Below are 26,550 nucleotides of genomic sequence, written 5' to 3' on the forward strand. Positions count from 1 at the left end.
TTACAACAGTATTGTCCTTGAAGAATTAGTCTGAAATATTTTTCCAGATAGAATGACTCCGAATGCATGTCTGAACCTGCTATTAAAGAAGGCATACACAATGGGATTACAAGTGGAATTATAGTACCCAACCCAAAGAAACAAATCAAACAACAGTGGTGGTACCGAGTAGCCAATGAATGGATCAATAAGATTACAAAGAAAAAAAGGAATCCAGAAAGACAGAAACACCCCCATGATGATCGCTAATGTCTTGGTGGCTTTTCCCTCTTTTTTTAAATGACTGTTAGTGCTCTGGATGGCCTGCACCTGTCTTTGAGCCACATGTAATATTTTAAGGTACACACAGAGCATGACAAAAGCAGGAATATAGAAACAGATCAGTGACATTATTGTTGCTGCCTCTTTACTTTGAAAAAAAATGCATCTACCATCACAATCAATATTCTCATAGTAAAAATCTTCAACACCTAGAATATTAAGCTCCAGGAATATCATACCAAACCCCAAAGCAGCTGAAACAGTCCAGCAAATAATAATCATGAACAGAGTGGTATGTGATGTCATTTTATTATAATATTCTAAAGGATGACATATGGCATAATATCTCTCTAAAGAAATTATAAAGAGATTCAGAATTGAAGCAGTGCACAATGTCACATCCAGACTGCTGTGTATTTTACAGAATAAATCTCCCAGATACCAGCAAGTCTCAACCGAGCGCAGCATGCTGGGAGGCATCACAACTCCTCCTACAAGCAGGTCGGCCACAGCCAGAGACAGGATGAGGTAGTTGGTTGGTGTGTGCAGCTGCTTGAAATGAATAACAGCTATGATCACCAACAAGTTTCCTATAATGGTGACAATTGAAGAGACACTGAAAATAATATAAAGTATTATTCGTGTTTCCAAAGGATAGACAAGCTTCTGACAAGAGGTGTTACTAAACTCAAAACAAAGAAAGGGCTCTTCCAAGATTCCATTTTGGCTGATGTTGATTTGGGTGTCCATTTATAGATGATTCCCTATGTTGGAACAAGGGATTGCACAAGTTAACTGCAGCTTTTAACAAACATTGTGCAGTTAAGTTGCAGTACAGGTGAACTACATGCCTCAGATTTGGTGGATTTTAAATGCAACACACTTACAATTTCTAATATTTCCAAGGGCAATCTAATCATTGCATAAAATATTTTAGAACATGAATAACGCATGCACAGTAATTATTTTCCCTTTAAGTCTTACTGTCATTTGAATTGTGATTTAATAGAAAAGTTATATTATTGAGTTCAATTACTTTGTTTCTACTGTATGCCCCTTACAAGCGGGTGGTCAAATAGCAGAATAAATCTTCATTTCATTCTTATTAGGTACAATAACCCAATCAATTTTATTTTTTCATCGTCATGGACATTTTTACCTGGCTTTTCTGTTTCACAGTCTCTTACCTATGTTCTTACCTCTCCTCCCACAAAGAAGCAAAACGTTGCTACATAGAGAAGAGAGGCCACATTTATATCCCAGCAGTTTCATAGCAACTTCTCTCCTGCCAAATCACCCAGCCCCTCAATATCTAAGAGATCTCCTATCACATTACACTCATTAAGGTCTCAAAACATTGCTTATTTGATAGTAGAGAGAATAGAAATCCCCAAGAGGGGCTAGATTTTCTTCCTTTTGTCTCCTAACCCCTGATGCTGCAACAAGTTGAAGAAAAACAGATGTTTATCTGAACCACCACCTCCGTGTGGGGTTTAAACCTACAACCAGTAGCTTTACATGTGCCAAAAGGCCAACAGCTTTACCAATTTGAAAGATGAAATACAAAAGTATTACTGGAAGAAAGGCACTTAAAGATTCTTGAAACACAAAAACACATTTTAACTGATAAGAATAATTCACACCATTAACATGCATTTACTATGGGAGTGTTTCTAGAATACAAAAGTAACTGTAATCTGATTACAAGTAATTGAGTTTTGTAATTTGATTACATAATCCAGATTACATGTAGTCTATTATTACTTAAATCTGGTTGCTGCTAATCAGGTAGTATTCAAGTTAAACTCAAGCTAACTGAATAAACAAAGAAAGAGAAATGCTGAATTTGATCCTTTGTAGCTTCGGTAAATTCGTGTGATACAAGATATATGATTTAATACGCATTAATTTTTATGATATTTAAGATGACAATTATTGCAGGGTTGCCAACTCTCATGCATGTTTTCTGTCTCAAAGCTCACATGCCACCCAAATAAATCTCACAACTGAAATGCGCATCTGCGTGGCATGATTACATTTGCCATGAACCACTACAACTCTCGCAAAAGATGTATAGGACAGCCAGAGCTCTTAGACAGTGGAACTTGCTCGAGTCTCAACCTTCACTCAATATCGCTGCAGGGACAATAAAACGTATGTTGTACTTTAAAGCGCAATGGAGGAAGTCAAACCTCACAAAGTGCTAGACAGCATCAACATTATGAACAGCACTGACAAGTTAAAGAGAAGACAACACTGTCCCATGCATCAACTACAAGGCCTTTTAAATTCACATCATCACCCTTACTAAAATGTATAATTTTTTACTGTGGTAACAGTGACAGAAATGTGAAAGTCAAAGCATACTTTAGTTTTCCGCAAGATGTACAGTGTGTGACGCAAATTTCATCACCAGCACAGCAGGACTGCAGCCATATATTGAGCATTCACGATATAATCAAGATGGATTTTGCTGACGATATAAAATTAAGCCATGTTGTGAATATCGCGATCATTTTAATGCACCTTTTATTTGGCCACTGCTTTTCCTAAAGATTGGTCATTAGACTAATTTCACCATCATTCAGGGCTTTACAATTATACAAAATAACATCAGGATCGCAATGTAATCATATGTGAGTTTTAAACCGCAAAATTCTGTGAATTTATCACATGAATGATCTGTGCATGCTTCAGAGGGAATAGGTGATGCACTGCTCTGTGTGCATGCGCAGGGCGAATGATACCAAGGAGCTCTCATGATACGCTGTTTATAAAGATCTCAGAATGGTTCACATGCATTGTGAAAGAAAAGTGCTTCAGGTTCACACAATCTCAGAATTTTTTTTACAAAAAATCTGTAACTGCAACGAGTTATTATACAAATCTAAAAAACGACACAGTATCACAGAAAAGAGGGAAATCACAGCATCCCATCAGATTTTTTCATGAGGAAAAAACTAAATGAATGCGAACGAACGCGTCCATATGCGCTCGCGGTCAAAAGAGTATACTATGAAAGGCTGAGTCCTCAACCGTGCGCAAGCAAATCGGCATGGCAAAAAATTACATATACCTGAGCCTTTATAGTTTCATATTAAATCTGTTTGGGGGAATGTATTCAACTTTAAATTTAATATCATTAGTATTTTATATGGACTGTAAAAAATGTCTGTATTTTTAACCGTAAAAGACTGTGAAAATGCTACAGAATGTTTTAGTTTTTTTAATTAACAAGTATTAACTGTAAAATATACAGTAAAAATTTTAATATATTTTCAAAGACAATACAGTGGTTTTTACAATAAAATGATTTTCCAGTATAATTAATGGTAAAAATTTACATTATGTTTAACAAGAGAGTACATGTACTTTTTACAGTAAATTATTATAAAATTACAGTAAAAAACAATAATCGGGCATTCCCACAATTCACTGCATGACCCATCATATTTCATTATATTTTATGGGAATAGTTATGTTTCTTCTTATTTTTAATATCAGTTACGTACATTGGGGTGTTCTGTGTTATATTTAATGTAGTTTAGTTAATGTTTACTGTATTATTTAAATTTCACATGTGTTACCCTGATGGTGTTTAGTGTTTGTGTGAGTGACACTGAGCACTGTCTCTACATGTTTATTGGTCATTGCTCCTGGAAGAGCCACTGTTGGTGAACTTCATGTCATCATGTGCTCTTCTGTAATTTTTACGGTGATTAACAATACATTATAAAGTAAAAAGCAGATTTATACAGTTTCAGAAGGTTAATGTCAGGTTTATGACTTTTTTTTTTACTGTAAACTTAACAGAATTTGTTTTTTTACAGTGCCATTGTGGTCATGTAAATGACAACTGTTTTAAACTGTAAAATGTACAGGTTGTTCTGTATAGTTGTTTACATTTTTACTGTATTTTTAACATAATTATTCTGGCAACCACAGCTGCCAGTTTTATTTATTTATTTATTTATTTATTTTAAACAACAGGATATTTTTTTACAGTGTGTAGTTAAAGTTTCTTAATGTGTTTAGACTATTCGTTTTTCATAACAAATACTACAATATTTGTAAACAATGTTTTGAGATCTTAATGGGCGATGCGATAGGAGATCTCTTAGATATTGAGGGGCCATGTGTTTTGACAGGAGAGAGGTTGCTATGAAACTGTTGGCCTATAAATGTGGCCTCTCTTCTCCATCTAGTAAGGTTTTGCTTCTTTGTCAAAGGAAAGGTATGAACATTGGTGAGAGACTGTGAAACACAAAAGCCAGGCAAAAATGTTCTTGTAGATGAAAATAACAAATTTAATGGGGTTTTATTTCTAGTAAGAATTCAATGCTGATTCAGTGCCACCATAACTGAAGGGACATAGAAACATTTTAAAGTGATTTGAACTAAAGTCATATTTATATTACATGCTTTATGATTTTACTGTACTAAATCACAATTTGAATGAATATTAAAAATAGTAGTACATAACTGTTGTGCATTTTGTTATTTATGTTCCACAATAATTTATGCAATGAATAGAGTGCACTTGGAAATATTAGAACTTGTACTTACTGTATGTTGCATTTACTGTAAAATCCACCAACTCTTTAATATATAATTCACTTGTAGATACTCTTAAACTTAACTGGACAATGTTTGTCAAAGGCTGAAATTAACTTGGTGAAATCCTTTATTGCAGGGAGTCTCCTTTGAATTCTGTAAATGGAAACCCAAATCAACATCAGTCAAAATGGAATCTTGGAAAAGCCCTTTCTTTGTTTTGAGTTTAGTAACACCTCTTGTCAGAAGCTTGTCTATCCTTTGGAAACTCGAATATTACTCTACATTTTTTTCAGTGTCACTTCAATTGTCACCATTATAGGAAACTTGTTAGTGATTATAACTGTTATTCATTTCAAGCAGCTGCACACACCAACCAACTACCTCATCCTGTCTCTGGCTGTGGCCGACTTGCTTGTAGGAGGAGTTGTGATGCCTCCCAGCATGCTGCGCTCGGTTGAGACTTGCTGGTATCTGGGAGATTTATTCTGTAAAATACACAGCAGTCTGGATGTGACATTGTGCACTGCTTCAATTCTGAATCTCTGTATCATTGCTTTAGAGAGATATTATGCCATATGCCATCCTTTACAATATCATAGTAAAATGACATCAACTGCAACTCTGGTCATGATTATTATTTTCTGGAATGTTTCAGCTATTTTGGGGTTTGGCATGATATTCCTGGATCTTAATATTCTAGGTGTTGAAGAATTTTACTATGAGAATATTAACTGTGATGGAAGGTGCACATTTTTTCAGAGTAAAGAGGCAATTATCATAATGTCACTGATCTGTTTTTATATTCCTGCTTTTGTCATGCTCTGTGTGTACCTGAAAATATTACATACAGCTCAAAGACAGGTGCAGGCCATCCAGAGCACTAACAATCAATTTAAGAAAGCGGGAAAAGCCACTAAGACTTTAGCGATCATCATGGGGGTGTTTATGGTTCTCTGGATTCCTTTTTTTCTTTGTAATCTTATCGATCCATTCATTGGCTACTCTGTACCACCACTGTTGTTTGATTTGTTTTATTGGGTTGGATACTATAATTCCACTTGTAATCCTATAGTGTATGCCTTCTTTCACAGCTGGTTCAGACATGCTTTCAGAGTAATTCTATCTGGGAAAATATTTCAGACTAATTCTTCAAAAACAATACTTCTCTAATGACACCAGTGCAAATGCATTCATTGATGCCATATTTTCTGATTTACTTTGGTGAATCATCGATAGATTTAGCAGTATTTATTGACAAAATAAACATTTATTTTGTATATGCTTTCTTAGCTGACCATTCTTACACAAGTGGAAAACAAGGTTGTATTTTAAGAATCATGTATGTGATATAAGTACCCGCGTTAATAAGTGCTGTATGTCTTGACTTTCAGCATGTTCTGCATGGTCAGAACTCGAAGATCTCTTCCCCACACATTTCAAAATATACAAATGGACATTTATTTTCTCAGATTGAGGCTATTTAAATCATATAGCATTCTAATAAAGAATGTATTTTATACAAGATCCACAGTACAATGCATCAGAATCTGTAGTTTTCACCATACCTGTGAGGTGCGGGAATTTATCATGAAAATAGAAACCATTCACTTGTGATTACATCAAAAGCCGTTTCATCCTTAATTTCCTGAAACTTATTCTAAGCACTTCCAACACTATTCTTTTTAGTGTCTGACAAATACATATGTTTCTACCAACAACTTTTTCCAGATATCCGCTCTGAATTCTTCATTCTCTCTCTTGACAGACCAATTAACAAAACAGTTTCTTTCAGTATATTACAGTAAGAATATATTCTATAATATTCTACAGTAAAAATATTATAAATAGCCCTATAGAAATAAGGTGTTATTTAAATTAAATTAGTTTAGTTTGATTTCCCATAGCACTGTGAAATATAAAATTGTGCCAAACTCAAAAGGTTCCAGATGCTTAGGTCATCAAAAAAATAAAAAAATAAAAATAAATAAATAATAAAAAATAATAATATATGTGTGTGTGTGTGTGTGTATATACATATATATATATATATATATATATATATATATATATATATATATATATATATATATATATATATATATATATTAATAATTATGTTAATTATTAGAGATCAACTTGTATTATTGTGTACCTCAGCCACCACGGAAGACCATTTCTGGACTCCTGATGTGCCATAGTATATGTGTGTTTATTGGAATTGTAAATGCCATTTGTTAGTGTCACATACACACACACACACACATACACAAATCTTTTTTTTTTTTTTTTGCATTGTAGGGTTTGATAATCGTGTTGTGGCGTTACAAATTAAACAAACTACTAGTATCAAATATTCGCTTTTATGTGCTTTTGTGTCTGTGACTGATTCATCAAAATCTTACTACAACCAGGTAACCAAAGGTAGTAACCCTGTATATTGTCAAGTTATATTGTAAGTTTTCTAAGGTTATAAAGTATACATACGTTTTTTCATTCAGTTGAATTGCTTTGGGGTCCAAGCGGTACTGTTCATTTAAGTGGTGACTGGGCTTTCCTGCTCGCTCCCTTCCTGGACCTCAGAGGACACCACTGAATGTACAGTAAGTGAGCATTGTGGGAGAAATAACAAAACTTTACATGCATAATAATGCAAACCACACATTAAGTACATATGACAAGCATGAAAAAGTGCTGCAGAGATTGCACTTTGGGTGTCAGGATCCTGTCACCTTTGTCAGTCAGATTTATTGTGGTGACAGGATCCTGACACGTATGTTCTATGTCTCTGTGTGAGCACACGGCTGTGGTTATTTTCCTGGCCGTGTGCTCTTCTGTCTAGTCTGTGTCTCATGTTCACAGCATGGTGTCTGGTTCCTGACTCTTCAGTCTGGTTTGGTCTTGTTTCTGAGTCGGGATCCAGACACTCATGCTCCATGTCTTGTCTTTTTGTTTGAGCAAATGGCTAATGAGGCTTCATTGCCACGTGCTGTATTGTCTTGTCTTTGTGTTTGTTTGAGCACATGGCCAATGATGGCTTCATTGCCATGTGCCCTTTCTGTCCGGCCTGTTGTGTTTGTTGTGAAAACATGGTTCTTGTTAAGTTGTTTGCCATGTGCTCTCCCATCTCTCGTCCTGACCCCACCCCCTTGTTACCTCATTATTAGTTTATTTGCTTCACCTGCTTCCCTGATTCCCTCCTCGTTTTCTTTCCTATTTAACCTCATTGTGTTTTTGTCTTGTGTTATTTTGTTGTGGTTTATCACTCTTTTAGGTTCTCCTGTGTGTTAGTTCCAGCCGGAGCATCAAACCCAGTCTGTCCTGTAGTGTTCTGCCCTGGACTTTGGAGTTTTCCACCTTCCACTTGCACTTACTTTACCCGTCAGCTTATGGTTTGGCTCATCCACCTCTGTGAGGTCCGTCAGGGGGATGTGAACTTGAGGGGTTTTGCCTGTGATTTTTCTGATCACAGTGGATGAGCTGGACTATAATGAGACTGATTTGAAAGAGGTTTTCAACGTACAGTACTGTGCAAAAGTCTTAGGCACATAAGATGTTTCACAAAAGCATTTGTCTTAAGATGGTTATTTATATCTTCAGCTTTAGTGTCAATAGGAAATATAAATGTTAGGCTCCCAAACATTACTTTTGCAAATAGAAAAGATTAGAATAGAAGAACAGGGAGCCCTGCAACAGATGTCTTGGCCCCCACAAAGCCCCCCCCACTGATCATCATGTCAGTCTGAGATTACATAAAGAGACAGAAGCAATTGAAAAGCTGGGAAATCTGGGCTTCTTGGATTTTGTTTACCACATTTTCCATCTTGGGGAGCCTGAACTTCTGCTCCAGGAAGAGCTCCCCCATGTGGACTTTCCCACCCTCCCACCCTTGGTACTTCTGCTCCAGGAAGAGCTCCCCCATGTGGAATTTCCCACCCTCCCACCCTTGTTTAGCCAGATCCCCAGTCCTCCAATGACCTGTTCTAAGAGACATAGAAGGAGGTGGAAGAACGGTTATGGCTCATTCTTCTGCGTTACTGACTGCGAGGAGGCGGCGGTCAAGCCCGCTACCACCCGTCAGGGGGCGGTGGCTGTTCCAGCTGCCACCCACCAGGTGGTGACGGCCATTCCCCATCAGCGTCCTCAGCCACGGAGGCCGTTCCTCTACCGCTGCCGGGATCCTCGGCCATGGAGGCCATTCCCCTGTCGCTGCCAGCGTCCTCAGCCAGGAGGCTTCCCTTTAGAGGGAGGTAATGTCAGGATCCTGCCACCTTTGTCAGTCAGGTTTATTGTTGATAGGATCCTGACATGTATGTTCTATGTCTCTGTGTGAATGCACAGCTTTGGTGGTTTTCCTAGCCGTGTGCTCTGTATAGTCTGTGTCTCATGTTCAGAGCATGTTGTCTGGATCCTGACTCTGCGGTCTGGTTTGGTCTTGTTTCTGAGTAGGGATCTGGACACTCATGCTCCATGTCTTGTCTTTTTGTTTGAGCACATGGACAATGATGGCTTCATTGCCATGTGCTCTTTTTGTCTAACCTGTTGTGTTTGTTGTGAGCACATGATCTTTAAGTTGTTTGCCATGTGCTATCCTGTCTCTTGTCCTGATCCAACAACAGTTGCTGCAAAGAACCATTGAAGCTACTGTTTGTAGCTTGTTTAGCATTGCTTATTCTTGCTTATTCATGTTCATTGTTTTATCTTTTGCCATTTTACCACGTGCTTCATTTTTTTCCGCTTTTCTACTGTTTCAGCGTGTATTTTACTGTGCACACCCATTTATCCTTTTTTTTCTCTTTTTTTCCACTTGTTTACATCTCATGTCTCGACTGCATGCATTAGTTTTCTCCTGTGTTTTACACGGATTATTGCATCAATCTCAAACATCTGCTGATTAAGAACCACATCAGTCTCAAACCATCGCTGCTCAAGAATAACCATAACAACAACAACAAACAATTGCGGTAAGTCATGGCATCTGCTCATGTTATTACTTCCTGCACTGCATGCCACATGTTTACTATAGCTTCTTCTGTCAGCAGTGAGGGGTTTACATGTGTGTAACAAGTAAAGAATGGGCAAGGAGGAGGTGGGTGCACCCTCACGGCCCGGCCACGCCCTCCACCTCATCACTATGTGATAAATGTAAGGAATTAGTCAGGCTGACGGAGAAGGTTAATGAGTTTTGAGGCACGCATCCGAACGCTAGTGGAGGTCAGTGAGAAAGAGAGAAGCCGATAGATACTGTTTCGGGTGTGGGTAGTACAGCGAGCAACACACACACTTTGGTTCTGGCTGAAGAGCCCCCGCAGCAAGGTGTTTGGGTGACGTCTCGGCGGCATACTCACTCAGAAAAGCGACACCACTCTCCCATTCCTGTTAGGGTTTCCAATCGATTCTTCCCACTCAGTGATGCACCCACTGAGAATCATGTTGAAAGGGCCTTAATAATTGGTGATTCTATTTAAGGAACATGGAAATAGAGACTCCAGCCACTATTTTTAAATGCATTTCAAGGGCTCCGCCATCTGATATCAGATCAAATTTACAAGTGCTGTCTAATGCTAAATGTAGATTTCTAAAATTGTTATTCACGACGGCACTAATAATGTCTGGTTTCGCCAGTCGGAGATCACTAAAAAATAATGTTAAAGAGGTGTATGAACTTGCAAAAACGATGTCAGACACTGTAATATGCTCTGGTCCCCTCCCTGCTCATCATGGTGATGAGGTTTATAGTAGATTAGCGTCACTGAATGGCTGGATGTCTGAGTGGTGTCCGGAGAATAGCATAGGATTTATAGACTATTGGAAGAGTTTTTGGGGTAGACCTGACCTGCTAAAGAGAGATGGACTCCATCCCTCCAGAGAAGGTGCCACTCTCCTCTCTAGTAATTTGGCTCATAGTCTTAATAGTGATATTATTTGACTAACTGGGGCCCAGGTCAGGAAGCAGACAAACTGGTTAATTTGAACTTCTGCTAGCTGCCTTGAGACGTCACACAGGTCACATAAACTACAACACATAGAGACTGTATCACCTACTGTAGATAACACGTAGAGACTGTGTTTGTTCCCCGAACTACCAAACACAGACCCCTTACAAAATCATTTTGAAAAAAAATTATTACGGTCAAACTAGTTACACCAGTAACCACGACGTTCCCTATCTGTCACTCACTCGACGTTGGTGTCGATGTAGTGACACTAGGGGTCCCTATACAAAATGCCACATGGCTGAACTGTGTTACATGAACTGGCGGTGTGTGGTGGGCAGACTTGCTGTGCACCTCATAGCCAGCACGCCAGGTTGACACGTAACCTCCCAACACAGTTATGAGTGTCGAACGGCCCTTTTTGGGGACAAGTCGACTACCCAAAAATAGAGACAGGCTTAACCCAGTCGTGGCCTCTTTTCCCCTTGAACTCCCTAAAAAAGAAAGGGGATTATCCGACTGGGCCGCCAGGTCTAGTCGGGGGGTGTCCCTACCATGTGGAGAGCCTTCAAGGTAGATCCTGCCCAATGGGGGAGGAGTTACTACAAACATGGAGACTGGGGCAGAGGGGCTCCGCCCAAGGAAGATGCAGTTTGCCAGCAAGGAAACGAATTAGCGGAAGATATAGATCGCATGGGGTTAGCCTTACAGGGAACCGCCACATGCGGAGCACCTACCCCAGAACCGGGCTCTTAGTTAGCATGTGTACTGGGCCAGCAGCGAGTCTCTCAGAAAACTCGACTGCCACAGGGCTCGGAGGAAGTCAACCAGGGAACAAATTTTGTGAACACTACTGGGAATTAACGGCGCATGTCTTCAGCTCAAAAGGAGATGGAAGGCACTATGTGCAAGTGATACATCCAGCCGGCTATCCCGGGCTTATCCGCTTGTGTTGCGTGCCACTACCTGGGACGAAACCGGTTCCACCCGGAGGTTGTAGAACCTTGCAAAGGTGTTGGGTGTTGCCCAGCCCGCTGCTCTGCAAATGTCTGTTAGAGAGGCACCTCTGGCCAAGGCCCAAGAAGCCGCTACACCACAGGTAGAATGGGCTCGTAGCCCTACCGGGGGTGGCATGTTTTGGGCGAGATATGTCATAGTTATGGCGTCAACGAGCCAGTGGGCGATCCTCTGCTTGGAGACAGCGCTTCCTTTCCGCTGTGCACCAAAAGCAGACAAAGAGCTGCTCAGAGATTCTAAAGCTCTGCGTGCGATCCAAATAGTTGCGTAAAGCGCACACCGGACACAGCGATGACAGGGCTGGGTCTGCCTCCTCCTGGGGCAGCACTTGCAGGTTCACCACCTAGTCCCTAAAGGGGTGGTGGGAACCTTGGGCACATAGCCCGGTCAGGGTCTCAGGATCATGTGAGAGTAACCTGGACCGAACTCCAGGCACGTTTCACTGACAGAGAACGCTTGCAGGTCACCTACCCTCTTGATGGAAGTGAGTGCAGTCAGGAGGGCAGTCTTCAAGGAGAGTGCCTTAAGCTCGGCTGACTGCAAAGGCTCAGAGGGGGCTCTCTGTAGACCCTGAAGAACTACAGAGGTCCGATGAGGGAACGAGGCATGGCCTGGAGGGATTCAGCCTCCTGGCACCTCTTAGGAACCTGATGATCAGGTCGTGCTTCCCTAAGGACTTACCATCGACTGCGTCGTGGTGTGCTGCTATGGCAGCAATGTACACCTTCAAGGTGGAAGGGGACAGCCTCCCTTCCAACTTCTCTTGCAGGAAGGAAAGCACTGATCTGACTGCACATCTCTGGGGGTCTTCCCAATGGGAAGAACACCACTTAGCGAACAGACACCACTTAAAAGGCATACAGGTGCCTCGTAGAGGGAGCCCTAGCCTGAGTGTACATGTCTACCATCACAGGTTGGAGACAGCTTAGGTCTTCCACATGGAGATTCCAAAGGTCTGGGCGCGGGTGCCGGATGGTGCCCCTTCCCTGAGAAAGAAGGTCCTTCCTCAGGGGAATTTGCCTGGGGGGAGCTGTCGCAAGGAGCGTGAGGTCCGAGCACCATGTCTGGGCGGGCCAGTAGGGTGCTACCAGGATGACCTGCTCCTCGTCCTCCCTGACCTTGCACAGGGTCTGTGCAAGCAGGCTCACTGGGGGAAACGCATATTTGCGAATGCCAGGGGGCCAGCTGTGTGCCAGCGCGTCTATGCCGAGGGAGGCCTCGGTCAGGGCGTACCAGAGCAGGCAGTGGGGAGGATTCTTGGGAGGTGAACAGGTGCACCTGTGCCTGTCGAATCAACTCCAAATCAGCTGGACCACCTGAAGGTGGTGTCTCCACTCTCCCCTGAGGGTAACTTATTGTGATGGTGCGTCCGCCGTAGTGTTGAGGTTGCCCGGGATGTGAGTGGCTTGCAGCAACTTGAGGTGCTGCTGACTCCAGAGGAGGAGACAGCGGGTGAGTTGTGACATACAACGAGAGCGCAAACCACCTTGGCGGTTGATATATGCTACCGTTGTCATGTTGTCTGTCTGAACTAACACGTGCTTGCCCTGGATCAACGACCGAAACCTCCGCAGGGTGAGCAGAATTACCAACAACTCGAGGCAGTTGATGTGCCAATGCAGTCGCGGACCCGTCCAGAGGCCGGCGGCTGCATGCCCCAGACCGTTTTGGAGGCGTCTGTCGTGGCCACGACGTGCCTGGGGACCAGTTCTAGAGGAACACCTGGCCGTAGGAACGAGAGGTCGGTCCAAGGGCTGAAAAGACGGTGACAGACCAACGTGATGGCCACGCGGTGTGTATCGTGGCACCATGGCAGTCTCGGGACTCGAGTCTGGAGCCAGTGCTGAAGCGGCCTCATATGCATCAACCCGAGTGGGGTGGCCACCGCCGAGGATGCCATATGCCCCAGGAGCCTCTGAAGAAGTTTCAGTGGAACCGCTGTTCCCTGTTTGAATGCCTTCAAACAGGCCAGCACCAACTGGGTACGCTCGTTCGTAAGGCACGCCGTCAAGGAGACTGAGTCCAACTCCAAACCGAGAAAAGAGATGCTCTGAACCAGGAGGAGCTTGCTCTTTTCCCAGTTGACCCGAAGCCCTAGTCGGCTGAGGTGTGAGAGCACCAGGTCCCTGTGTGCGCACAACACATCTTGAGAGTGAGCTAGGATTAGCCAGTCGTCGAGATAGTTGAGAACGCGAATGCCCACCTCCCTTAACGGGGCAAGGGCAGCCTCGGCGACCTTCGTAAAGACACGAGGAGACAGGGACAGGCCGAAAGGGAGGACTTTGTACTGATACGCCTGACCCTCGAACGCGAACCGCAGGAAGGGTCTGTGTCGAGGATGGATCGAGGCGTGGAAGTACGCGTCCTTCAGGTCTACCGCCGCAAACCAATCTTGATGCCGGACGCTCGCCAGAATGCGCTTTCGTGTGAGCATCTTGAACGGGAGTCTGGTCCCACAGGTCCAAGATTGGCCTCAACCCACCGCCTTTTTTCGGTACGATGAAGTAGGGGCTGAAAAAACCCCTTCTTCATCTCGGCTGGAGGGACAGGTTCTATCGCGCACTTCCGTAGGAGGGTAGCGATCCCTGCGCAAGGTAGCAGCGTTTTCATCTTTCACCAAGGTGAAGTGGACACCGCTGAACCTGGGCGGATGCCTGGCGAAGTGAATCATTCAGCCGAGTCGGACGGTCCGGACCAGCCCTCGTGAAGGATTGGAAAGCGCAAGCCATGCGTCCAAGTTCCACGCAAGGGGGACCAAAGGGACAACGTCATCGGATATACCGGCAGGTGGGGCCTCGTGGTGGGGCAGAGCTCGAGGTGCCACACCACATCGTGGCCGTGCTGAGTCTAAGGACATCGAAGCACTTACCTGGCTCCTTGTGACCACCCCCGGAACAGCCTGGGATGGGGGAGGAAGAGGCCTGTCCTCGTGACCCGTGGAGACCGTCACATCGGGGGTGGATTTGTGCCATAGCTGGGCGCTCAGGGGCGGGAGACCGCCGCTGGAGCGCCGAACTTGCCAAATGGAGTGGTGGACGGTGGTCGTGATGACGGCCATACACACCGGATACGTGACCAAGGGAACAAGGAAACCGCTCTTGAGTACTGTAGCCACTTGGGCATGCAGCGCAAAATGCAAAAGGTAACAAAAAGATGAAGATCTGCTTACCAGCTCCAGAGCAGCGGGTTTCGTTGTCCCTGGGTCGCCCGTCTCAAGGGCACTTGAAGCCTTTCACGGGTTCTGGGCGGCCGCGAGACGGGTGGCGTCTGCTTCCTGCGGTGGGCTCCACGCCGGGGCTTGGCCGAATGGGCGGGCTGCGGCGGAGCCGGTGCAGTCACCGCAGGGGGACACCCTTGGTGATGAGTAGACGGGGTGTGGGATCTTGAGCCACGCCGGGGCAGGATATGCCGGCTAGCATCCATCTACTGCTCTACCATCGAGAACTGCTGGGCAAAGCCCTCGACTGTGTCGCCGAATAGGCCCGCCTGGGAAATGGGGGCAGCAAGAAATCGTGTCTTGTCGGCCTCACCCATCTCGACCAGGTTGAGCCAAAGGTGGCGCTCCTGGACCACTAGTGTGGCCATCGTCCGCCTGAGAGACCGCGCCGTGACCTCCGTCGCTCGGAGAGTGAGGTCGGTCACTGAGCGCAGTTCCTGCATCAATCCCGGGGTGGAACTACCCTCGTGCAGTTCCTTTAGCGCCTTGGCGGACTTGCAGGAGAGCCATGGCGTGCAGGGCGGAGGCGGCTTGTCCAGCGGCACTGTAGGCCTTGGCCGTCAGAGACGACGTAAACCTACAGGCCTTGGATGGGGGCTTTGGGCACCCACGCCAGGTGGCGGTGCTCTGCGGGCATAGGTGCACCGCGAGCGCCTTTATGCACTGGGGGGTTGCCGAATAGCCCTTGGCCGCCCCACTATCGAGGGTAGTGAGGGCGGGGAATCTGAAAAGATCGGGACCAGGCAGTAAAAAGTGCCTCCCGCAACCTTGTCAGCTCTTCATGCACTTCCGGGAAGAAAGGAACGGGGGCGGGGCATGGCTTTGAGTGGCGCCGCGAGCCCAGGAACCAATCACCGAGCCGCGAGGGTTCAGGGAAGAGCGGTGAAATCCACTCTAACCGACGCTCGCGGCTGCCCGGGAAAGCATGTCGTCATCTCCACGTCAGCCTGTGACTGGACAATCGACCCCGAAGGAAGGAGCCCAGCTGAGGCTTCCGACTGGACGAGCCCGCTCTCCGATGCTGCGCTCGAGAGCTCATCACTTTCGCGGGCTCCGAATAAGAGGTCGAACTCGCCGTGAGACGAGCCGGCGGACTCACCTGGAAGCCCGATCGGGACAGATGAGCGTGCGTGGGAATGGGAGATCCGCGGGGGGGATACCTGGCGGAGGCGGTCCCATTGGGGTCCCCAAATCACCCCCAGTGCTAGTCGCACTGGCCTCATACCCGTGGGTAAAAGGACCGAGGCGTGAGCCTCTGGGGTGGCTTGCTTTCTTACGAAGGCGAGCCGCGACCGCAACGTTGCCATGGACATATTCTCGCAAGGAGAACATGACCATCCAAAAACACGAAAGACAGTGATCGTGACCGTTGGAAGGCGAGAGATAACGAGCGCAACCAGGAATAACACACAATCGGAAAAGCATCTTTAAAAAGACGCATCTTTAAAAAGACGTTCCGTGTGTGCGCTCTTTTAGAGAAATATATACTCTTTTAGTATATATTGTATACTTGTATGTATTTTATAAAATGCTCTTTCAGAAAATATACTCTCTAGTTTTTCTGCTGAAGCGCCCAGGGGCGTTCTCTGCAGTGCACCAGTGCAGAGGGGGGAGAAGCCGCTGAAATGCGCTGTCAGATCCAGCAGAGGTGAATGAACAGTAGTATTCAGCTCAATGAGCATGACCGTTCGGCTCCGAAGAGAAAATCTGAATGAGTGGTTGCATACCAGCTCCTTTTATATCCGTATGTCCGGGGGAGTGGCATGCAAATACCACTCGCCAATTTTCATTGGCCTTTTATCAAAGACCAGAGGTGTCTCAGGCTCCCAAGAGTGACCCCTAGTGTCACTACATCGACACCAACGTCGAGTGAGTGACAGATAGGGAATTGAAGATAAACATCATATAAAGGTAGGGCTACTAAACATTAGATCTCTTTCTACCAAAGCACTAATTATTAGTTTAAATTAATCTACTCCAGAAGCCTCGTCTGAAGGGTCAAGGAGGAGGTGTTGCTACAATTTATAGTGAAGTTTTTAGGTGTTGCTCAGAGGACAGGATATAAGTTTGTCTTTTGAACTAATAATGCTTAATGTGACACAGTCAGATATAAATAAAAAATCTCTGTCATCTTTTGCCCTTACTACAGTATATAGATCACCCGGGTTTCCTTGATGAATTTGAAAATTTTCTATCAGATCTAGTAGTTAATGTAGATAGAGCCTTAATTGTTAGTGACTTCAACATTCACATAGATAATGAAAATGACACATTGGGATTAGCATTTATCAATATTCTCAACTCTCTTGGAGTCAGACAAAATGTGACCGGACCAACTTATCACCATAATCATGCACTAGACTGCACTCAGAGTTACATATGACTTGCTCTTATCATCTGATCGTGACTGCATTTCTCTTCTAGTGTTTTTAGATCTTAGTGCTGCCTTTGACACGATGGATCACGACATTCTCTTGAATGGCTGGACAATTATGTTGGCATTAGCGGACTTGCATTAGCATGGTTTAAGTCCAATTTATCAGACTGCTACCACCTTGTATGTGTAAATGAGGAATTGTCAAATCAAACAAAAGTTAAGTATGGAGTGCCACAGGGATCAGTTTTAGGGCCTCTGCTTTTCTCCTTGTATATGCTTCCTCTGGGAGATATTATCAGGAATTATGGAATAAGTTTCTACTGTTATGCCGATGATACCCAACTTTATATTTCTTCTAAACCCAACGAAAATTCACAATTCTCCAAATTAACAAAGTGTATCAATGAAATCAGATTGGATGGCCAGAATTTTACTTCTACTCAGTTCTGACAAAACAGAGGTACTAATTATTGGACCAAAAACCTCTAAAAATAAACTGCTAAAATATAATTTGACTCTCGATGGATGTTCTGTTACGTCATTTTCTACAGCAAAGAACTTAGGTGTTATATATGACACCAATCTGTCCTTTGAAAATCTAATTTTCCAGAGTGATGACGACAAACTACAGCCGGTGTTAGCCAGACATCACTTCAGTCTTTTGACTTCAGAGGATGAACTGATGCCAACTCCAACAGTAAGACATCGGATACTTCATATGTCACTGCCTGAACCTTGGACTTGGGATGGAACCCACCAAACCTCACCAAAATAACCTGCTGGTTGAACTGCGATGAACCTCATTGATCTCTGCCACCCCTCGTTTTTCTTTCCTATTTAACCCCATTTTGTTTTTTGTCTTGTGCCAGTTCGTTGTGGTTTATCACCCTGTTAGGTTCTCTTGTGTGTCGGTTCCAGCCCAGAGCATCGAACCCAGTCTGTCCTGTAGTGTTCTGCTCTGGACTTTGGAGTTTTCCCCTTCAGAGTTGTTTCTGTTTTTTTTTTTTTTTTGTTTGTTTGTTTTTTTTTATTATTATTATTATTATTAAAATGAAGGCATCTCACTTTCTACGAGTCCTTGTCCTCTTTTCAACTGAACCTTGACAGTGGGTGCAGGGAATCAATGTATCTCAACTGAGGCTGAGCCAGTTAGCACTGTTTCAGGTACCCCACTTAAAATGCTATAAAATTTCTTTTTTGAAGACCAATGGACCCTTTTCACAGACTGTGAAAACGCATTACCACCTTATTTAGCAATGTAAATCTATGTAGAAAATGTATTTAGTGTAAACCTATAACATTATATTTTGTATTATATTACCCTGAAATAAGTTTAAAAAAATAATTTGCTACAACTGCCATGAGGTTTCTAATACAGCTGCTGAGGTAGTAAAAGAATATTTGGCATCTTTCTCTTTTCTGTAATCCACCACTCTCTATTTTTCTCCTTTTGTAAAGCTGTGAAAGCACAAAAGTGGATTTGTTTCTTTTGCTGTTGGAGCAAAAGGGTAAGCAAAATGTGTATTTGATGTGGTCCCCCATTCAGCATTATACAATTTTACCCAGCTATCATTCACTCCCACATTCCAAACCCGGATATGTGGAAAAATGGATTTTAATTAAGGATTCAGAGTGGATATTCCAAATAGAAATTTGACAGACACTAAAACGATTGGATATGCTTTGAATAATAGTTAGTTAGAAATTGATCCTGTGCAAGCTGTTGTTATCATCACGAGTGAATGGTTTCTTATTTCAAGGTAAATTCCTGCATTCCTTTTAAACAACAGATTCTGATGCATTGGACTGTGGATATTGTAAATAAAATCCATTCTTTATTGGAATTTAATTAACTTAATTTGCAAGTTTTCCTTGAAAATGTGTGAGTGCACCTTACACATACAAAATAAATGTTGATTTCATCAAATATGGCATCAATTAATGCATTTGCACATGATCTTTGCCATTATAACCGCAGTATCGTTCTTGAAGATTTAGTCCAAAATATTCCCCCAGATAGAATGACTCTGAATGCATCTCTGAACCAGCTGTGAAAGAAGGCATACACTATAGGATTACAAGTGGAATTATAGTATCCAACCCAATAAAACAAATCAAACAACACTGGCGGTACAGAGTAGCCAATGAATGGATCGATAAGATTACAAAGGAAAAAAGGAATCCAGAGAACCATAAACACCCCCATGATGATCGCTAAAGTCTTGGTGGCTTTTCCCTCTTTTTTTAATTGACTGTTAGTGCTCTGGATGGCCTGCACCTGTCTTTGAGCCACATGTAATATTTTCAGGTACACACAGAGCATGACAAAAGCAGGAATATAAAAACAAATCAGTGACATTATTGTAGCTCCCTCTTTACTTTGAAACAAAATGCATTTTCCTTCACAATCAATATTCTCATAGTAAAAATCTTCAACACCTAGAATATTAAGCTCCAGGAATATCATGCCAAACCCCAAAGTAGCTGAAACAGTCCAGCAAATAATAATCATGACAAGAGTGGTAGTTGATGTCATTTTACTATGATATTGTAAAGGGTGACATATGGCATAATATCTCTCTAAAGCAATGATACAGAGATTCAGAATTGAAGCAGTGCTTATTGTCACATCCAGACTGCTGTGTATTTTACAGAACAAATCTCCCAGATACCAGCAAGTCTCAACCGAGCGCACCATGCTGGGAGGCATAACAACTCCTCCTACAAGCAAGTCGGCCACAGCCAGAGACAGGATGAGGTAGTTGGTTGGTGTGTGCAGCTGCTTGAAATGAATAACAGTTATAATCACTAACAAGTTTCCTATAATTGTGACAATTGAAGAGACAATGAAAAGAATGTAGAGTATTATTCGAGTTTCCAAAGGATAGACAAGCTTCTGACAAGAGATGTTACTAAACTCAAAACAAAGAAAGGGCTTTTCCAAGATTCCATTTTGACTGATGTTGATTTGGGTTTCCATTTGCAGCATTCAAAGGAGACTCCTTGTTTGAAACAATTAATTGCACAAAGTTAATTGCAGCCTTTAACAAACATTGTCCAGTTAAGTTTAACAGTCTCTAACAGTAAATTACATGTTAAAACAGATGATGGATTGTAAATGTAACAGACTGACTCTAGTTGTTCTACATTTTACTTTAACATTTCCAGGTCCTTTCAAATCGTTGCAAATTATTTCCCATTCTTACCTTTCCCCTTGCAAAGACGCAGTTACTTCATGGAGTAGAGAGGCCACATTTATAGCCCAATAGTTTCATAGCAACCATTCTCCTGTCAAGTCGCACAGCATTGAAGCTCCCGAGGTAACCTTCTCTTCCCAACAGTCGAAAGCATACAAGTAGAAGAGCAAGGACCCTGTAACAGCAGTTCATTAAAATGCATTTTCCCTCTGAAAAACACTAAATCTAAAGTTTAATGCAATGCCTTGTCTTAATGTAATTCTCTAGTCACCTTGGTTCCATGGTGTGCCAGGTGAAACACTTTTCCTTTGCTCTGCTTGTGGAATCCATGCCAGTGATGATGATATATAATGTTAATTTCAATAGTTTTGAGTGAAAGATAGCTCCAATCTGTATGTCCGATTTGCACAAAATTTTGCACGTATCATCTAGGGACACTGAGGACAAAACTTTATTAAACGCTTTTTGATAGATCAAACCGTTCTTGAATAACGCTTCAACGAATTTGACGGTGAGCACACCAAACTGGATGTTGGGCTGTATCTTTGCCATGCTTAGGCGTATTGACACCAAACTTGGTATATGTTATTGCCATCATAACTTGAGGGTACCTGCACAGTTTCGTCACAGTTGCACCTAGTGGTCAGGAGATTTCAAAAATTGTAATTTGTGCTTATAACTTCTGAATAGTTTGACCTAAAATAATGAGACTGATCTCAAAAGATTCCTTGGGGCTTTCTGAGTTGAACAATACCACATTTGCTTATGTACGCCATGTACGGGGCATCGGCCATTTTGAATTTTGTCATAAAATGCTGTATTTTACAAATGCTTTGTTACGAAACTTGGTACGCATCATCAGGACTATGCCCTGAGGGTACCTATAAAGTATGGTTCCAGTGCCACCATGTGGTCAAAAATTATTATGAAATTATTAAAAATGCATGTAACGTTTGATGAATTTGACCTATTTTACTGTGATTGCTCTCTAAAGATTCCCTGGGTCATTCTGAATATGGTGATAGCAAATTTGTCATAGTCATCCATACTTCCTGTCTGCCATTTTGAATTTAATTTAAAACATATTTTTTCAAACTCCTCCTAGGCCGTAAGTCCGATTTGCACAAAACTTATTGTGTATTATCTAGGGACTCTCATGACACAAATGTATCAAAACCTTTTTAATAGACAAAACGGTTCTCAAACAGCACACCAACGAATCTGATGGCAATTTGCCAAAAAGCATCTGCGGATGTATCTCTGCAACACTTTGCCGTATTTTCATGAAACTTTGTGTGTGTTATAATGACTACACCTTGATCTCACCATGTAAATTTGGTGACTGCGCCACCTATTTGTCAAAATTGTATAATTCGTTGTATTTTATTTTAGCAATTCTACCTGTGTTTTTTATGCTGCTTTTCTGAATGTCATAATCAGTGATGTCCAGTGACACTTCGGTACATGCCATATGTTGGTGAGCTTGGCCCTGTAATTGCTGCTTGCAGCTATATTTATTATGATTATTATTTTATAACTGCTTTTGTGAATAGTTTTTGATATAATTGCTGGTGTGTGATAGATTCAGTCAAAGCACATGTACAGTCAATTTTTTATTTTTTACCCATCACATTTCTTAGGTGGAACCTGTGGCTCCTGTTGGACAATGCTGTGGACCACAGCAAACAGAGCTCAAAATGCCACTGCTGATGCAATTGTAGAAGTTGACCGATACCTCATAGAGACAAACATTCAAAGAGCTGATGATCCATTTGAATACTGGAAAAAACTCAAACTTGTGTACCCCCATCTATATATTTTGGCACTACAGTTTATGTGTACACCAGCTTCCTCTGTACCATGTGAGAGCCCCAACACAGTCAAACAAATCTTATTTCTCGGTAAAAATCATTAAAAACTTCTCCCCCTTCGCAAGCACTTTACGCAAGCACTTTCACTGCCAAGTTTCTTAAGAACAATTAATCACCAGATGATACCTGTCAGACAATAAGTTTCTATTTAAATCTTACTCCTTCACTTTAGAACAAAGTGAAATGGATGTTGTCTATTCAAACTTCTTTCAAATTATATTATGATGCTATATCCTGTTATTACATTACACTAAATTATTGGTTTATATTGCCATTTATTGCCACACTTTAATAGGTGAATGATATTTTCAGAGGAAAAAAGTCAACACACTTGGCATTGTTAGGCTTTTATCTGTACACATGAACACATTGTAACAAATATTGTCATGGTACCAAAATTTCACTAGTCGATACCGGTACCGATAGCAGTGAAATTTCACAGTTCTTGATACCAATTTCGATACCACAGCAAAAATATGCTAATATTATAATGTGCTATTGAACACACCAGTTTAGTTATTTTTTATTATTTAATAATTATTTTAATAATTATAATTTAATTATTATTATTTTTTTCCAGAACTTTCCAAAAAATTTTTTAATGTTTAATTTAATTTCATCATCTAAATGGTGTCTAATCAATAAATTCTTAAAACTTTTAACTTTTAACAAGTGAAAATAGAATTTTTTTTTTTTTTTTTTTTTTTTTTTTTGCCAAATTTTTATTCAACAAAGCCTAAATTGAAAAGAATATCATCCCCACTGTGAAGCATGGTGGTGGCTCACTGATGTTTTGGGGGTGTGTGAGCTCTAAAGGCACGGGGAATCTCGTGAAAATTGATGGCAAGATGAATGCAGCATGTTATCAGAAAATACTGGCAGACAATTTGCATTCTTCTGCATGAAAGCTGCGCATGGGACGCTCTTGGACTTTCCAGCACGACAATGACCCTAAGCACAAGGCCAAGTTGACCCTCCAGTGGTTACAGCAGAAAAAGGTGAAGGTTCTGGAGTGGCCATCACAGTCTCCTGACCTTAATATCATCAAGCCACTCTGGGGAGATCTCAAACGTGCGGTTCATGCAAGACGACCAAAGACTTTTCATGACCTGGAGGCATTTTGCCAAGAAAAATGGGCAGCTATACCACCTGCAAGAATTTGGGGCCTCATAGACAACTATTACAAAAGACTGCATGCTGTCATTGATGCTAAAGGGGGAAATACACAGTATTAAGAACTAAGGGTATGCAGACTTTTGAACAGGGGTCATTTCATTTTTTTCTTTGTTGCCATATTTTGTTTTATGATTGTGCCATTCTGTTTTAACCTGCAGTTGAATATGAATCCCATAAGAAATAAAAGAAATGTGTTTTTCCTGCTCACTCATGTTTTATTTTAAAATGGTACATATATTATCAATTCTCCAAAGGTATGCAAACTTTTGAGCACAACTGTAAATAAAGCTGAGATTAAAGTGCAAATGCTGTTATTTTAATTATATAAAGATATATTTTACATGTGCTGCATGGTTCACAATGAAGTGCTCTGCTCTGTCATCTCATACAACGTGAATGATTCTCAATGTCTGTGGAGTTTCTAGTGGATGAGCGGTTAGATTTAAAGTGCACAACTCATCCAGGGTAAGACTGCAGCCTTTATCAGTTTAATAAATCACACAAGGACATGTTACGATTTTAATTTTGATTAATTGTCCATTTCAGTGTAAAAGCAGTAACAGAGCACATGTTCAAAATAAGCATGTGAGCATTTTAAAGCTGACGTGTGTCAGTCATACTGCACGCTGGTACCGGATAGAGTCGGTGCTCAGTACTACCGGTATTGCAGAAACACTAGTATCGTTATATCTTTTTTATTTTAGTATCGACTTGGTACCTGTGGAGTGGGAGGTGGTCGTGTGTCTGTCACTGGGGAGAGAGGAAGTGGTAAAGGCCATCACCTGGTGATTACTGATATTAAACACCTGTGTCTCATTTCAGGGACAACATACTGGGAGAGACCAGAGACACCATGTGTATTCTGTACAATACTTTGTTGTGACACTGAAAAGCCAATACTTTGTTGTGACGCTGAAAAGCCAATACTTTGTTGTGAAGCTGAAAAACAATTGCATTAAAAGTTGACTCATGTGGACTATGAAAATGGCTCCCGTGTCCTTCCTACTCAAACTCCCTACACTGGTGCTGAAACCCGGGAATTAAGGAAGAAGATGGGCCGCTATGGACACCTCACCGCTAGACGAAGTCATCCGTGCCCTGGCCAGCATCCAAGAGTCTCACCAGCAAGCTCTCCTCGAGCAGGAATGCCACTTCCAGGAGCTCCTCCAAGCCCAGACCAAGGATCGGCAGGCCTTACGGAATTGCTGGCTCCAGGCAGATCCTCCACCACGACCCCGGAGGCAGCGATGAAGCAGCACCTGCTGTTCACCATGATGGGTCCCCAGGATGTTCGTGGCCAGCCGGAGGCGGTGGCTGACTAATCAAAAAGGCTCACAAATGCCTCCGGCTGGCCACAAACCAAATGGGCCCTCTACCTGCTGCCACTGCTTTCCGGGGAGGCCCAGCATGCATCGCAGCAACAACCAGCTGAGGACCGCCTGGACTATGTCAAGCTGAAGATTGCTGTTCTGCAACGGGTTGGCCGTAGCCCCGAACAACACCGTCAGCGATTCCACACCCTCATGACGCAGGCCACCCGTTTGCGTTTGCCCAGCAGCTCCATGATGCCTACCAGGGTCCAGTGCCATCGCCCCCCGTCGGTGAATGACGCCATCCAGCTGGCCGAAGCCCACATGGCGGCCTACCCGGAAGCCGGTGAGCAGCAGTCCAGATCTCTCTCTCTCTCTCTCTCTCTCTCTCTCTCTCTCTCCCCCTCTTGCTTCTCCTACTCCTTTTGTCCCTTCCTCTCCTCCCTCTCACCCTATGCCCACTCCCCGGAAACAAGGACTGGTTCCACCCAAACCGGCGCCCTGCCTTCGCGGGCTGCACTATGTGCCAGCCCAGTCCCCTACCCCTCTCTGTCGTCCTTCCCAGGTTAATGTCTCTGCCACCACAGGTGCAGCCGGGAAGCCTGGGCCAGTCTGTCAGAGTGGCAGGGGGCCGAGACGTGTCCAAGACCAGTGTCCAACAATGGAGGTGGAGATGTGGATTTGGGTCCCCGACACACCACGGACTGCCCCCGATCAAGCAGGGATGTAAAAATTAAGGGGTATACATACCAAGCCCTGGTGGATTCTGGTTGCAATCAAACCTCGATTCACCACAGTTTGGTTCATGATGGGGCTTTGGGTACAAACCACAAGGTGATGGTGAGGTGTGTGCATGGGGATATTCAGAAATATCCAGTAGTGACTACCATCATTCAATTTCATGGGGTAAAACATAGAATGGAGGCTGCGGGTAATTCCTGCCTCACCCATCCACTGATTCTGGGAACAAATTGGCCAGGGTTTAAAAGGTTATTAAAAGCGCTGTGTGTGGATGGGTCCTGCAAACCAAAATCTCAGTGTATGATGTGTGACATGATGGCTGGGGAGGCGGAGCCGAGGCCGTCCATGTCTTCTCAGCATCAGAGTGATGCGGGGGGGAATCCTCCGGCATTCCTGCCCTTAGGGAGTTCCCGGAGGCAGATTTCCCTCTAGAGCAGTCACGTGATGAAACCCTTAGGCACGCCATTGACCAAGTGAGAATAATCGATGGCCAGCAGCTCCAGCATGATGTCGCCCTCACGTACCCGTATTTTTCAATTATTAGGGACCGGTTGTACCGAGTGACACAGGGCACTCAGACCCACGAAAATACAACTCAGTTATTAGTCACGAGGAGCTGTCGGGAAATACTTTTCCAGGTGGCTCACCATAATCCTATGGCGGGTCACTTAGGACAAGAGAGGACAATACACCAGTTAATTGGCTGGGCATTTGCGGGAATGTGCGCAGATGGTGCGCGGCATGCTGTGAATGTCAGTTGGTGAATGCACTGGCCACCCCAAGAGCGCCATTGCGCCCATTACCATTGATCGAGGCCCCCTTCGAAAGAATTGATATGGACCTCGTCAGGCCATTAGAACGGTCAGCATTCGGATATCGGTTTGTATTAGTCC

General features: G+C 43.1%; 3 protein-coding genes across 3 annotated transcripts; 1 reads left to right on the forward strand and 2 right to left on the reverse strand.

The window, feature by feature from the left end:
• Positions 1-1,011, reverse strand: LOC127409706 (trace amine-associated receptor 1-like). Its single transcript, XM_051644455.1, has one exon. The coding sequence runs from the start codon at positions 1,009-1,011 to the stop codon at positions 1-3; it is 1,011 nt and encodes a 336-aa protein (XP_051500415.1).
• A 3,966-nt stretch (positions 1,012-4,977) lies between these two features.
• LOC127409709 (trace amine-associated receptor 1-like) lies at positions 4,978-5,988 on the forward strand. Its single transcript, XM_051644457.1, has one exon. It carries the CDS (start codon positions 4,978-4,980, stop codon positions 5,986-5,988), a length of 1,011 nt encoding a protein of 336 aa, XP_051500417.1.
• A 13,441-nt stretch (positions 5,989-19,429) lies between these two features.
• On the reverse strand, positions 19,430-20,342 carry LOC127409984 (trace amine-associated receptor 1-like). Its single transcript, XM_051644959.1, has 2 exons — positions 19,756-20,342; positions 19,430-19,502 (listed from the first exon to the last, which is right to left on the reverse strand). The coding sequence occupies exons 1-2, from the start codon at positions 20,340-20,342 to the stop codon at positions 19,430-19,432; spliced, it is 660 nt and encodes a 219-aa protein (XP_051500919.1).
• Positions 20,343-26,550: the final 6,208 nt, after the last annotated feature.

The sequence above is a fragment of the Myxocyprinus asiaticus genome, chromosome 19 (genome assembly GCF_019703515.2).
Source record: "Myxocyprinus asiaticus isolate MX2 ecotype Aquarium Trade chromosome 19, UBuf_Myxa_2, whole genome shotgun sequence".
NCBI lineage: Eukaryota > Metazoa > Chordata > Actinopteri > Cypriniformes > Catostomidae > Myxocyprinus > Myxocyprinus asiaticus.

Excerpts from the sequence above, each read along its gene's own strand:
- LOC127409706 (XM_051644455.1), bottom strand. The coding sequence starts at position 1,011 with ATGGACACCCAAATCAACATCAGCCAAAATGGAATCTTGGAAGAGCCC.
- LOC127409709 (XM_051644457.1), top strand. The coding sequence starts at position 4,978 with ATGGAAACCCAAATCAACATCAGTCAAAATGGAATCTTGGAAAAGCCC.
- LOC127409984 (XM_051644959.1), bottom strand. The coding sequence starts at position 20,342 with ATGGAAACCCAAATCAACATCAGTCAAAATGGAATCTTGGAAAAGCCC. Across the intron at positions 19,503-19,755 it reads ATTGATTGTGAAGGAAAATG|TACTCTGTACCGCCAGTGTT; the intron begins CATTTTGTTTCA and ends CCATTCATTGGC.